Source organism: Nomascus leucogenys, chromosome 14 (assembly GCF_006542625.1).
Source record: "Nomascus leucogenys isolate Asia chromosome 14, Asia_NLE_v1, whole genome shotgun sequence".
NCBI classification, from domain to species: Eukaryota; Metazoa; Chordata; class Mammalia; order Primates; family Hylobatidae; genus Nomascus; species Nomascus leucogenys.
This window is the reverse complement of record NC_044394.1, coordinates 19,996,370-20,010,544: the sequence shown is the minus strand read 5'-3', so window position 1 is coordinate 20,010,544 and position 14,175 is coordinate 19,996,370. Positions and strand designations below refer to the sequence as shown.

The following is a 14,175-nucleotide window of genomic DNA, read 5'->3' as shown; positions in this document are numbered from 1 at the left end:
CAAAGTGCTGAGATTACAGGCATGAGCCACCACACCTGGTCTGATATGTTTTAATTTATATTAAACTTCTTCTGAATGGAAAGATGAGAGGCAGTTTCTTAGATCATTTAAATTTTTTCTTCAAAATGTTCTGCCCTTTACCACATTTTAAATGTGATATTTTAGAATTGTAATTTTTGAACAGTTGGGGAAATTAGCAGCTACCTAACAGTTTCAACAATGGGCTTATCCTTACAGTCTACATGTTATCCAAATTAGTATATTTTCTTCAGCCCATACCCCTTCTCAGTCAAAACAAACAAAACCAAAATAAAAACTAAAATCAAGTAGCTATTTTTATAGAGGAAACTATTAATTAGAAGTGTGAATTAGCAGCTTGGATAGTTTTTAGAGATACCATGGGATGTTTGGTTATATAAATTTAAAAATGAAAGAAATTGCATGTAGGATGGAATTGTTTTCCATCCTACATACATTTGGTAAGTACCTACCAAGTTATAGAGACCAGGAGTGGAAATAAATGGTCTATGTTCTAGAAGCTCTTATGGTTTGGTGAAGGATACACAGATTATGGGGAAATCATGTAATAATTAGTATGAAGTGGAAATATGTACCAAATGTTCTGGCATATAAAATATGGAGCCATTAAGTATTCTTCAAGTTGACGTATAAGTGAGAGTGGGTGACCATTGGTGATTGGATCAGGGAAGACTACACAGAGATGATAAGAGCTGTGCCTAGGATTGTGATTAGCAAGTAGTTCACTAGGGGGTTGAGGAGGTTGGGGAAGGAGGGCAGACAGGGGGAGTACTATTAAGGCAGAGGAGTGTGTATATATGCATATTTGGGAAGAATAGTGATTTTTTTTATTTTTTTATTATTATTATTATTTTTTTTTTTTGAGACGGAGTCTTGCTCTTTCGCCCAGGCCAGAGTGCAGTGGCGCGATCTCGGCTCACTGCAAGCTCCGCCTCCTGGGTTCACGCCATTCTCCTGCCTCAGCCTCCCGAGTAGCTGGGACTACAGGTGCCCGCCACCACGCCTGGCTAATTTTTTTTTGTATTTTTAGTAGAGACGGGGTTTCACCGTGTTAGCCAGGATGGTCTCGATCTCCTGACCTCGTGATCTGCCCGCCTCGGCCTCCCAAAGTGCTGGGATTACAGGCGTGAGCCACCATGCCTGACCGGGAAGAATGGTGATTAATGGCTTAGCGTAGCTAGAAAGTAGGTTATTTCATGGAGAGTAGAAGGAAATGTCTGGTAAGAAAATTTGGACTTTTTCATAGACAGATTGGCCCAGTGGTGAAAATCTGGCCCAAGGAAGTGATTTTTTTCCAGTTGAATATTTTAAGAAAATCTTAATTGAATGCTGTTGGACAGGGAATATTCTCTCCATTTCTGTTATAGATTGTTAACTTTTACCTGGCTTGTTATATACATTTATTTTAACAGCCTCACTGTAACAGACATTTAAGATTCTGGTCTTCATGAACATGCACAGTGGAAAACCATTTAAATTTTATAAGGAGATGAATCGTAAGATCTGTGTTTTAAGTAAGAAAACACTAATAGGCCTAAGAGGAGCCAAACCTATTAGGAGCCATTTTGGCTGCCTTTGTGGCATGTCCCTATATCAACCTGATTTGGCGGGTTCTTGATTTGTCCGGCTGGGGTAGTACAATCATTTATGGAAAAGGAGTAGATTCATAGTTAGCATACTTGCTGCACAGAGCCTTGAAACCTCTTTATCCATTAGCCCTTCAAAATTGATATTCTTCCCCATTTCTTCTGCTGTTACCACCGTGTACATACACAGAGCTGCTATTTTGAATTCTCCACTACATATGCTTAGACTGAATCCTTTACTCAAGTTACTGTGCATAATTACCTCTAGAAGTGATTCTCCAAATATGAGTTGAAAATATAGCAGAATGTTGTCCTTAATAATTGTTTCTATTTTAGAACAAGGCACAGAAGAAGTTAAAAAACTGCTTTTACTTTTATTGGGTTGTGCAGTTCAGGTAAGTTAAAATATTTTTTCATATTTTCATTTTAACAACCTCTTTATATATTTTTATCAGGCTGTAGTTTCTGAAAGACTTAAGGATGGACCATTGGTTTTCAAAGTCCATGTTAGAAAGTTTTCAATAACTGTATAACCTCCTAAGGAGATTACATTGAAGAAAAACACTTATTTTATTTCAGAATTTAGTTACATTATCATAGTCATATCATTTAAAATATTTAATTACTCTTTTCCTTATTCTGAGGCTTATAATGGCCGTAAATTTTTGAGGTTTTTTCAGAGGTGCCCTTAAAAACCGCTCCCAGAACATCCTTGCGATTTATGTTGTACTTGTGTATGTTTTAGGAGAAGGGAAGGGAGAAGAGAAGGGAAGGGAGGAGGCAGAATTTATTTAAAAGAAAAAAAAAAGTAAAAAAGGCAGCAGAATTTATGAAAAGTGTTTTAGGAATCTTGGTTATTATTATATTGCTCTTTGATCAATGACTATAATAATAGCTGCGATTTATAGAATACCTACTTTGTGTCAGATATTATCCCTTACATAGATTTTCTCATAATATCTTCTTTCAGGTCAGGAGATTGGGTAGGGTAATATTTAAGTTATTATCCAAATTGGGACACTTGAGAAAGTCAAAGAAGGTACTGTTAATAATTATAGTGGGCTAGGTGTGGTAGCTCATGCCTGTATCCCAGCACTTTGAGAGGCTAAGATGGGAGGATCACTTGAGGCCAGGAGTTTGAGACCAGTTTGGGCACATAATGAATCCCATTTCTGTTTTAAATACATATAATAATTACAGTGGAATGGCATGTGTAAACTGGGACTGTGCCAGGCAAACCAGGATGATTACTCTAAGTTTAAATTTAGGTCATATTGCTAGTAGGCCAAAGAACTGTGAGTCAACTCTGCTCAGACTTCAAAATCTATTATACTATGTTGGTTTTTCATTTCAGCCATTTTTGGATGAATTATTACAGTGTCATTTTAAACTGTCTCACTTCTTTGTGGAATGAGGTTATTTATAAACAAATAATATGATTACTAGTAATTTTTTTACATACATATAACAGAAATTGTATGTTCCAGAGACTGTTGGCTTTTAGAGCTGACTGCTTGGGAGCTATAATCTTACATAATATATGTTATTAAAATTTCATGCTGTGTAATGTACAGGTGTTTACTTCACAACTGATTAAATATTAAGTTGAATATAGTCTTCTAATTTGGTCATCAGATTTTGAATTAGAAACACAACTCTTATTTACAGCCTTTATGTACTATATTTGCTTTAAAAAATACCCTGTGTTGGTGCATGTTGCGTAAATTTAGATTACATAGCAATAGCATAAATACGGTTTTTATTGCTGGTTATTGCTTGGTGGTTATTGCTGATTACTAAAATTCACAGTAGGAATGGAGCAGAACCAAGGACCTTTTTTTGAGACAGGGTCTCACTCTGTGAGGCAGGAGTGCAGTGTCGTGATCACGCCTCTCACTGCAGCCTTGACCTGCAGGGTTCAAATGATCTTCCCGTTTCAGGCTCCCGAGCAGCTGGAACTACGGGCATGTGCCACCATGCCTGGCTAATTTTTTTTTTTTCTTTTTAGAAATGGGGTCTCACAGTGTCGCCCAGGCTGGTTTCAAATTCTTGACCTCAAGTGATCTTCCTGCCTCGGCCTCCCAAAGTACTGGGATTACAGGCATGAGCCACCCTGCCTGGCCCCAAAGGGTAAATTTATCTGAGATCTGAGAATAAAGAAAGACTAATTATATGCACGTTAATTCTGTCTTTTTTTTTTTTTTTTTTTTTTTTTTTGAGACAGAGTTTCATTCTTTTTGCCCAGGCTGGAGTGCAATGGTATTATCTTGTCTCACTGCAACCTCTGCCTCCCGGGTTCAGGTGATTATGCTGCCTCAGCCTACCAAGTAGCTGGGATTATAGGGGTGCGCCACCACACCTGGCTAATTTTTTATTTTTAGTAGAGACAGGGTTTCACCATGTTGGCCAGGCTAGTCTCGAACTCCTGACCTCAGGTGATCCGCCTACGTCAGCCTTCCAACGTGCTGGGATTACAGGCTTGAGTCATCGTGCCCGGCCTAATTTTTTTCATATGAAGAGAGAATAAGTTTTATCAACTGCAGAAAACAAAGCGAAGGCTCAAGGAGACCATCATTCTAACCTGTGTTAACATCATTCAAGGTTTTTTAGAAATGAGGAGATGGAAAGGGTGTCAGACCTTGGTTTTTGATATGATATCAGCTTGTCAAGAAACTCGGAGACCTGTCTTTATATATATTTTATGTCCATGTAGTCATAGCAGAATTATGCTTTTACTTGAGAGCCCTTAAGACTTGCATCTATTGTGGTGCCAGAATGATGTATCTACCAAGAAAGGAGGAAAGATCCAATTTTGAAAAATGTTATCATTCTGCATTTCAAAAATGTTAGTGACCTAATTTTTTTCTTTTAATGTTTATGGGTGCTATAATAAAGGATAGGGATTTTAGAAAAAGGATGTAAAGCTCAAGGAGTTTGAATTTTAGAGAAGACGGAGTAAACAGTACAAGTTTGAGGTGATAATTACCATAATGTAATATACATTGGTGCATTGAAGAAGTATTTTCTTAAGTTTACGTGTAGTATTAGGAAAGCCCTCTGACAAGGTAATATTTGAAATGAGAGCAAAGATGTTGAGAAAACAGCCTATTTAAGGAACATAAAGTGTGGGTGGGCCAGGGGTGGTGGTGGGTGGATCATTTGAGGTCAGGCATTCAAGACCAGTCTGGCTACATGGTGAAACGTTGTCTCTGCCAAAAGAAAAATACAAAAAATTAGCTGGGCATAGTGGCTTGTGCTTGTAGTCCCAGCTACACAGGAGGCTGAGACAGGAGAATTGTTTGAACCTGGGAGATGGAGGTTGCAGTGAGCCGGATGGCTCCACTGCACTCTAGCCTGGGCGACAGAGCAAGACTTCATCTCAAAAAAAACAAAAAAAGTGTGGTTGAAATGTAGGATTCATGGGGATGAGTGGCAAGATATTAGACTGGAGAGTTTACATGAATTGAGTTATGAAGGACTGGATTTGCCACTTTAAGATAGAGTTCGGATTTTAGGCCAGACGCGGTGGGTCACACCTGTAATCCCAGCACTTGGGACGCTGGAACGGTGGATCAACTGAGGTCAGGAGTTCCAGACCAGCCTGGCTGACATAGCGAAACCCTGTCTCTACTAAAAATACAAAAATTAGCTGGGTGTGGTACTGGGCACCTCTAATTCCAGCTACTCAGGAGGCTGAGGCAGGAGAATTGCTTGAACCTGGAAGGCGGAGGTTGCAGTGAGCCAAGATCATGCCACTGCACTCCAGCCTGGGTGACAGAGAAGACTCCATCTCAAAAAAAAAAAAAAAAAAAATTATTCTGTAGGTGTTTTGGAGCCACTACTACTAATAATATAAAATGTGTGACCAACATCTGTCAGCCTTCAGCTGTGACCATATAAACAATTAGAAGTCTTTGTTGATACTTAATAGCCAGAATGTGTTTCTGGACAAGAAGTTGTTGAGGAAACCAATCAGCCAACAAGTATTGTTGGAACATTTTGTAAAATGTCGTCTCTACTACAGAAAATTTGTTCATCTTGTAGTTGAACAGATTAAAATTCTAATGATTAGTATAATATGTAAATAGCATGTTTTCCCACATCTAGGTCAATCAGTTTTATCTGTTATAATTGTTATTTGTAGATAGAAATAGCAAGATAAAATTTGCTGTTATGATACTAGAGTTTAGGAAATCAGTGGACCACAGGTTTCAAGAGATACTATGTTCATGAAAAGAAATATAGTAGGAATACTAACAGTAGATAATAATATAGTAGAAATAATAACATAGGGCTGGGTGCAGTGGGTCATGCCTGTAATCCCAGCACTATGGGAGGTCGAGGCGGGAGGATTGCTTGAGCCCAGGAGTCTGAGATCAACCTGGGCAACATGAGGAGAATCTATCTGTACAAAAAAAAATTTTTTTTAATTAAAGAGGGAGAAAGAGAGAGCGAGGGGGGAGAGAAACAAGCATTGGGAAATTGAAAAATATTTTCTTCTTTTGAAGAAAAAAAATGAAATTCTTAAGAGGAAGCAGCATTCAAAAACAGTAAAGTTAACCATTATCCAAAGATCTTACCTGACAAAATAAATTGTGACTTTTAATCCTTGATTATATGTAAGTAAAAGCCACAGAAATAACTTTAAATATGAAGAAAACTGTCCAAGGCCAGGGCTTGGGTATTTTTGTTACTGGATGTCCAACTCAGTCAAGTTCCTCTAGAATCTTTTTCAATGGGCAACACAAGTCTTCTGAACCAGTTCTTAGCATCACCTAGAATTTTCACACATCTGTGACTCTTCATCCTAGCCCTGAAGTAGTTAGAGAGTCCTAGGTGAAACCATCCTATGCAGAAAAAAAGTTTTTGCAGTGTTTTGTTTGGAAATTTCTTTGTTCTAAGACTATGTGAAATTCACCTCTTTTTAGCAGAACTTAAAACCTATATAATACCTATCAGTGCAGGCTACTTAGTATCCAGAAATATTACTTATTTTGGACTTTGGCCAGGTTGGGTAGTGCTGAAAGTAACTGAGTGTCAAGTGTGGTTGGAATTAAAATTTTGACCCTTTTATGTACCCTTAGAAGGAATCTAACATTAGTATTTGATTCTGAAAACCAGTTTTGAACTTGGTCAGTTTGATGGCTACAATCTATTGTTTATTTATCAATGATCCGTAAAGCATCTTAAAAGTTAACATTTTAGAACTTTATCGTATCACTTTTTAAGGAAATAAAACAAGTTTCTGCTTGGTTCAATGATGCGCCTTTAGTCTCAGCTACTTGGGAGGATCGCTTGAGGCCAGGAGTTCAAGGCAGCCGTATGCTATGATCATGCCTGTGAATAACCACTGTGTTCCAGCCTGGTAATGTAGCAAGACCCAGTCTCTTAAAAAAAAAAAAAAAAGGAAATAAAACAATTTCTAGCAAGGCATTTGTTTTTCTGAGAATATCTAAAAATACAAATATAGCTCAAAGAGGGAGACTTTTGTTGATACAAGTATTGTTTTCAAATACCTAATAGGAAATTTACCATTTTAACAATTTTTTAAGTATATAGTTAAGTGGTGTTCTGATCGCTGTACATTCACATTGTTGTGTAACCATTACCACCATCCATCTGAAGAATTTTTCTCATCTTCTGAAACTAAAACTCTACCCATTAAATGATGACTCCCCTTTGTTTCCAGACCTCGGTAACCACCATTTTACTTTATGTCTCTATGAATTCAATTGCTCTAGGTACCTCATATAAATGGAATCATACAGTATTTGTCCTTTTGATGGGCTTATTTCACTTAACATAATGTCTTTAAGGTTTTTTCATGTTATAGCATGTGTCAGTTTCCTTCCTTATTAAGGCTGAATAATATTCCATTGTTTATATATACCAAATTTTGTTCATCCATTCATCATTGATGAGCACTTGAGTTGCCTCCATTTTTTGGCCCTTGTAAACAATGTTGCTATGAACATGAGTGTACAAATGTCTGTTTGAATCCCTGCTTATTGCTCTTTAGTAGAACTATGATTTATTTAGACCTATATTATCTGTTTTCTTATTTAAAACACTATAATGTGTTCCTTGTTTTATTATTTTCTTGTTCAATAGCTTGTTTTGGGTGCCATTTCCTCTATTTTAGTATAGCTTTTCCATATAAACCTGTCTTCTTTCTTTAAGATCGTAGAGCAGCTATTGAAAATATGAGGGATTTGAGGAATAATGTATTAAGGGCTTAAGCTCTCTGGTAGAAGATGTACAACTTTAGGGTTTATGCATTTCTCTCCCACCCACCTCCCACCCTAATCACTTTTTTGCTTTTTTCCTATGTCCAGGTTGCCTCATCGTATCTTGTGTGTGTGTGTGTGTGTTTGTGTATGAGTGACAGAGTCTTGCTCTGTTGCCCAGGCTGGAGTGTAGAGGCGTAATCTCAGCTCACTACAACCTTTGCCTCCTGAGTTCAAGCAATTCTTCTGCCTTAGCCTCCCAAATAGCTGGGATTACAGGCGCCTGCCACCACACCTGGCTAATTTTTTGTATTTTTAATAGAGACAGAGTTTCACCGTGTTGGCCAGGCTGGTCTTGAACTCCTGACCTCAGGTGATCCAGCCGCCTTGGCCTCCCAAAGTGTTGGGATTACAGCTGTGAGCCACCACGCCTGGCCTCCATATCATATTCTTAGAATATCATGGTAGTCTACTGGCTTAGTAATCAGTTACTATAGTACAGTAGAGTTAAAAAATTAATTTTAGTGCCCATGATAGTTTAAGAACTTTACTTAAAGATAGGAGAGCTTAATTTTAATTGGAAAAAACAGTTTGCTGATATTATTTAGTCTTCACAGCTGGTATTAAGCTATATATCTGTTTTTAACACCAGACTTTCTCATGCTCTGGAGCTGGGCTATTCAATACAGTAGCCACTAGCCACATGTGGCTATGTAAATTAAAATTAATTACAATTAAATTAAAATTTCAGTTTCTCAGTTGCACTAGCTACATTTCAGGTACTCAATAGCTGCGTATAGCTAATGATCACCGTATTGGGCAGCTCTGACATAGAAATTTGATCTGATTATTCAGCTTCAAAGTTTGAATATTTTATTCTTTTTTCCATCTTGACAGTCTTTCTCTTTTCTATCTTTCAAAAGCCTATGAAATTTATTCTGTATCTTTAGGGAAGCCCAACCTGTTTATAAAACATTTTGAGAATGCTTAACTTTTAAGAGTTAAATTAAGGTGTGAGATTTAGTAGAAATCGTGTGTGTTACAAGGGTAAAGGAAAAATTTTCATTGATTTGTGTTGAGATTGTGCTAAAGGATGAGCTCCTGAAGATAGTACAAGTAAAAAACAAGTGGCTCTGGCTTAGAAAAGGGAAGTATATCTATTTAGTCTAAACTGAAGGCAGAGAAAGATACGGCAGTTGAATTAAGGGACTCTTTGGTGAGTCATAGTCATTACCTTTGATAATAATTATGCTGTTTTGTGTTCTGATAGGCTCAGAAACTGCGTAGGTCAACAATTTTCATAGTGTTAAATTTTAAAATTGATGTTACTATACCTGAAAAGTTAATTATTTTATATATGCTACGAATTTATGATTAGAACGTAATTCTTAATTGTTCTTACAAGGCCTATCAAGTATTATTTGCTAGACAAAAATTCTTGAGTTTAAACCCACTAATTTTTATTCCATCCACCCAAAACTCTGACTTCCTAATCACAACTAGGATTTATACATTTCTGGTAATTTGGTTTTAACCATTTTATTATCCTAATAATTCTGTGTTTACAAGATATAGAACTTTCTGCATTGATGGAAGTGTATTTAAATTGTATAGTAGTAGAAAATATAATTTTCATTACATTACATTACAATTTGATAAACGTAAAGCATAAATCAGAGCTTTATAAGTTTCATGATCAAAGAGCTAGTTTGTAATTTTGTGACTATATTGTCCTCACTAGTAGTTCAGTAATTGGCCCAGGAGATGCATCTAAGTTAGACAAGGCAGTGCTGTCTATTTTGTAGGCACTTCGCATTTGTTAGCTATAAGAATACAGTGATACTAGCAGTTGGTTTGCAGCATTAGAGATGTATGTGAAGGTGGAGATTAAAATGCACGTTAAATTGTTAATGCTGACTGGAAGGAAAAAGATTGTTTTGCATTTTAATATTTGTAATTTATATAAAGCTTTTTAAAAGTTACACGATAAAGAATTACCCCCTTTATTCCATTTGGTTACATGTGTACTCGTGTATATATTTTTTAATTTTGCCTCTGGTAACTTTGCTATGTTAGAAACAAATCAAATATTTATTAGATTACATTATAAATGTTGAACTGGGCCACAAAAGTGGGTTTCTTTTATTAAGCTTGATAGGATGAAGATGTGAGAATGAATTGTAAGCTTGAAGTAAAAATTGCTTAAATTCTTTTTCCAAGAAGAAAGGCTGTGTTGTTTGGTAATAGTCAGGGACTGACTGAGCATTTTGGCTGTATTCCGAATTCTGCCACTGACTCACTGTGTTTTTTGGCAAGTAACTTATCCTCACTGAAACAAGTTCTTGATTCTTTACTTCTCTGTGTGTAAAGTTAGCATAATAATATTGTGCTAACCTCAGATGGGTTGTGTAATGGTTTCCCACTTTAGAACTTTCCAGCATAAAAATAGTATGGATTTTCAGTGCCTTGCTTTTTAAAATAATTATTTCTAAATTGTCGTTTATTAGGTAAGTATGTTAGACAATTTAAATGCAAAACAAAACTCATACTTTTCAAAATATAGCAAACCTCATAAAGTTTTAGTTCTATATAACATTTTAAGGACCATGCCCTATAAAGTATGAATAACTGTTTTATTCATTTATTTTAGTGTCAGAAAAAAGAAGAATTTATTGAAAGAATTCAAGGTTTAGATTTTGATACAAAAGCAGCGGTTGCCGCACATATTCAAGAGGTAATGACCTATATACAATTTTATGTGCTATTTATGAAGCTTGTGGTGTGTTTATCTCCTAAAATACTTAGAAGTCATAGAATAAGCAAGAACAAATCAACAAATATAGATGGACCCTGCTTTTATACAAATTGTCTTCTCTTTAGAGATAGTTTGTTACACTTGGCACACTGTTAACTACAAATATACTGTTGCCTTTATTCTATAGTGACATAGGCAGAAAGTGTTATTTGAGGAATGAGGTATATGTCTTTGTTAGAATGGATTACAAAGCAGTAAATGGAAACAGCAGAAAGTGGAACAGTGCTTGTAATTCAAAATGATAGTGAGGTAAGATGACAAGCTTAGTATTGTCATTCTAGTGATTTTCTTTTGAATGAATAGACAGCATAATTTTTATTCAAAGATATTACTTGAATTATAAACACATTAATGATTTGTAGCATTCATATAAAAACTTAAGTCTAGGGCATATTGTGCAGTGTCAAATAATTGAAATTAAAATTTGTTAAGATTCATTTTAAAAGCTGCTGTTTCTGTATCTGTCTATTCTTGGGCTTTTAATCTTATAAAGACATTTTAGAATTAGTATGTTAAATTTTACATGTTGATTAGAAAAGGGAAAAGAAAATTTTTTAATAGTGAAAATTGGTAGTATTTAAAATATTCTTTGTTTAGAAGACTTTTGTGTTCCATAGGACATCTTTTCTCTTATTTAGCATTTGTAAAGCCCAGATTTCTTATCAGTAACATTATTATCAATAATAAGTGTATTAGTACTTTACAAGATGTAGTTTTATTGGTAGTCTCCCATTATAGAGACATTTTTGCTTTATGCTAGTTATATGGATTCGTTTTATTCTGAATAAATGCTAAGTATTGCAAGTTACTGAATTTGCCACCATCCTTGGAAGTGTAATTATTTTTGCTGTTTGTTATGAAAGTTAAAGCAAATTACTAGAATTACAGTGAGAAATGGAAGGCACTTATATAACCTTTCCATTCTTTTCAAGATCTTTATATTGGTAATCCTTTCTCCTAAGCTTCTGTGACAGTGTCATCTTCAGAATCTATAAAGACCTAGATATTCAGTAACAACAATGCAATAACATATATCCTACAAGATTAAAAACCTTTTGCTCTTGAATTCAAGTATAATAAATTAAAAGTCTTATCTACAAAATTCAGTTGATTTTGTTAAAGAAGAAGTCGTCAGGATATATCAACATTACTTACCTTTAAGAATGCCTTGAGTTAAATATTAATATTTTATTTTTGTTGACTAGAGAATGAATATTAATTCATTTAAGGCTTATATTTAGTTAAAATAATTTTTATTTGTAGTGTTTTCATCATTAATTTCAAATGTTCTGCTTTTAACGTCATACTGGCTTTTCATATTTTATATGGGTTATATAATACTTGAGCTAATATTGTACTATGGTGAAATAGATTTTTAAGTATTAGCCACTTTTTTGGTTGTTTATTTTGGTTACTTTTCTAAAGGTAACTCATAATCAGGAAAATGTGTTTGACCTGCAATGGATGGAAGTGACTGATATGTCGCAGGAGGACATAGAACCACTCTTGAAAAATATGGCATTGCATCTAAAAAGACTTATAGATGAGAGAGATGAACATTCAGAGGTTTGTAAATTTCTTTCAGTATATTGCGAAAGTTTGCTTTCCAAAAAAGAAAATAGTAACTTTAGGAAGTTTTCAGAAACGATACTATTTCTCAGAGACAGGAAATACAGGAGTGTCTTTTTTTGTGTGGAACACATGAACCCGAAAGGATGTATAAGAACCCCAAATTGCTAGTAAAGAGATTGCAGTTAGGTTTTCTCTTCTCCTTTTCTTTTAAATTAGTATTATTCTGATTTTGTTCCTGTGTGTTTTTCAAGTCATCCCCACAGCTTTGGCAACAATACAAAAGTGTGAAACTGAAAATGTAGTTGATGTAAGTGGAAAAATCATTGCCATGAAGCATAAGAATTTGCTTAAGGCTAATTTCTTAGTTTTATTGCCACATGTTGAGGTTGGAAAAGTAAGTTTTAATTAAAGGAGAATAACAGGTGTTCTGAATAAAATGTCCCACAAAAGATCTCAAATGAGGTGTGATTTTAAAAAGAGAATTAAGTCCGTTAAAACAGAACTTTGCTTTTTAAAAAGAGTAAGTGTACCAAGTTTTCTATCTGCACTGTCTGAAAGCAGTTTATAGTTTTAAAGAGTCTAGACTTTAGTGCATGTGGTGGTGGATAATATTTTCTTAATAGTAGAGCAAAGTACTTTGCCATTCTGCAGAATATATAGCTTTTATCAGTTTCATTTACATACGAGAGACAGTTTTGAGCTTATTTATAGAGAATTTGTATCAATACTCTTGAGACCGATGAAAGACTACATAGAGAAAATTCCTAAAGATTTTTTTCAGAATAAAACTTTCTTGTCTCTCTAGGGGTTAGTCAGTTCTGATGTGAATTTTCAATTTTTCTTCAGGCATTAAACAAAAAGAAAATATATGAAATAAACATTTTTAGAGCAACAATTAAATTTTTTAAAAAGCTAGGACATTGAGACCAAAGGAAGGAAAGAATAAATTGGAAAGCATTCCTACTATGCATCAAATTTATCCTGAGATACTTAGATCATTTCATTTTCAATCAGATTTTTTAACTATATGCTATCTTTTTTTAGTGTCTTTTTACTGATTTATGCATTTTCTAGATCATTTATTTATTTGTATTTCATGTTGTTAAAGGTATTGCAATAAGGCATCCTCTAGCTTCTGAGGAATTATTCTGAAAAATCTATACTTTGGTTTTATTTTATTATATTTTACTTTTTTGAGTTTTTTGAGATGGAGTCTGGCTCTGTCGCACAGGCTGGAGTGCAGTGGCGCGATCTCGGCTCACTGCAACCTCCACCTCCCAGGTTCAAGCAATTCTCCTGCCTCAGCCTCCCAAGTAGCTGGGATTACAGGCATGCGCCACCACGCACAGCTAATTTTTGTATTTTCAGTAGAGACAGGGTTTGGCCATGTTGGCCAGGCTGGTCTCTAACTCCTGACCTCAGGTAATCCTCCCTCCTCGGTCTTCCAAAGTGCTGAGATTACAGGTGTGAGCCACTGCACCTGGCCTATACTTTGGTTTTATATGACTGATGGGCACGTATAAAATGTTTGATCTCAGGCTGGGCATCTCAAAAAAAAAAAAAGTTTGATCCCATTTAAATGAATTGATTAATATGGGGTGAACAGAATACTTATCATTACATGACTCTGGTAAACTAAAAGGAGTATGAAAGACTATATAGAATGATTGTTTGAAAAACCTTTTAAAATATGTTATCCTGCCAATTAAGCATTTTTGTTGAATTTGTTTTTCAAATAAGGAAGAAAAAGTGGTCATACTCTTCTGTCTCAGATACTTGGGAAACAACTTGCTACCTGGGAGAGGGTGGGGGAGAGATATCCAATTATCTGGGAAATTTTTTTCCCTCAATTTGGGCTACCAGTAGACTAACTTGAAAAGGTCATTTAAAAAATTGTGAAAAATGTTAGACAAATGTAAAGGTAGTATGTAAATGT

General features: G+C 35.2%; 1 protein-coding gene across 9 annotated transcripts in view; it reads left to right on the top strand.

The window, feature by feature from the left end:
- Window positions 1-14,175, top strand: part of CCDC88A (coiled-coil domain containing 88A) — a 134,398-nt gene that overhangs the window by 46,497 nt on the left and 73,726 nt on the right. For all 9 annotated transcript variants that reach the window (XM_030826988.1, XM_030826987.1, XM_030826986.1 and 6 more), the window contains 3 exons: window positions 1,962-2,020; window positions 10,503-10,586; window positions 12,093-12,233. In XM_030826988.1, the coding sequence (XP_030682848.1) occupies window positions 1,962-2,020; window positions 10,503-10,586; window positions 12,093-12,233 (284 nt within the window). The remainder of the gene's footprint in view (window positions 1-1,961; window positions 2,021-10,502; window positions 10,587-12,092; window positions 12,234-14,175) is intronic.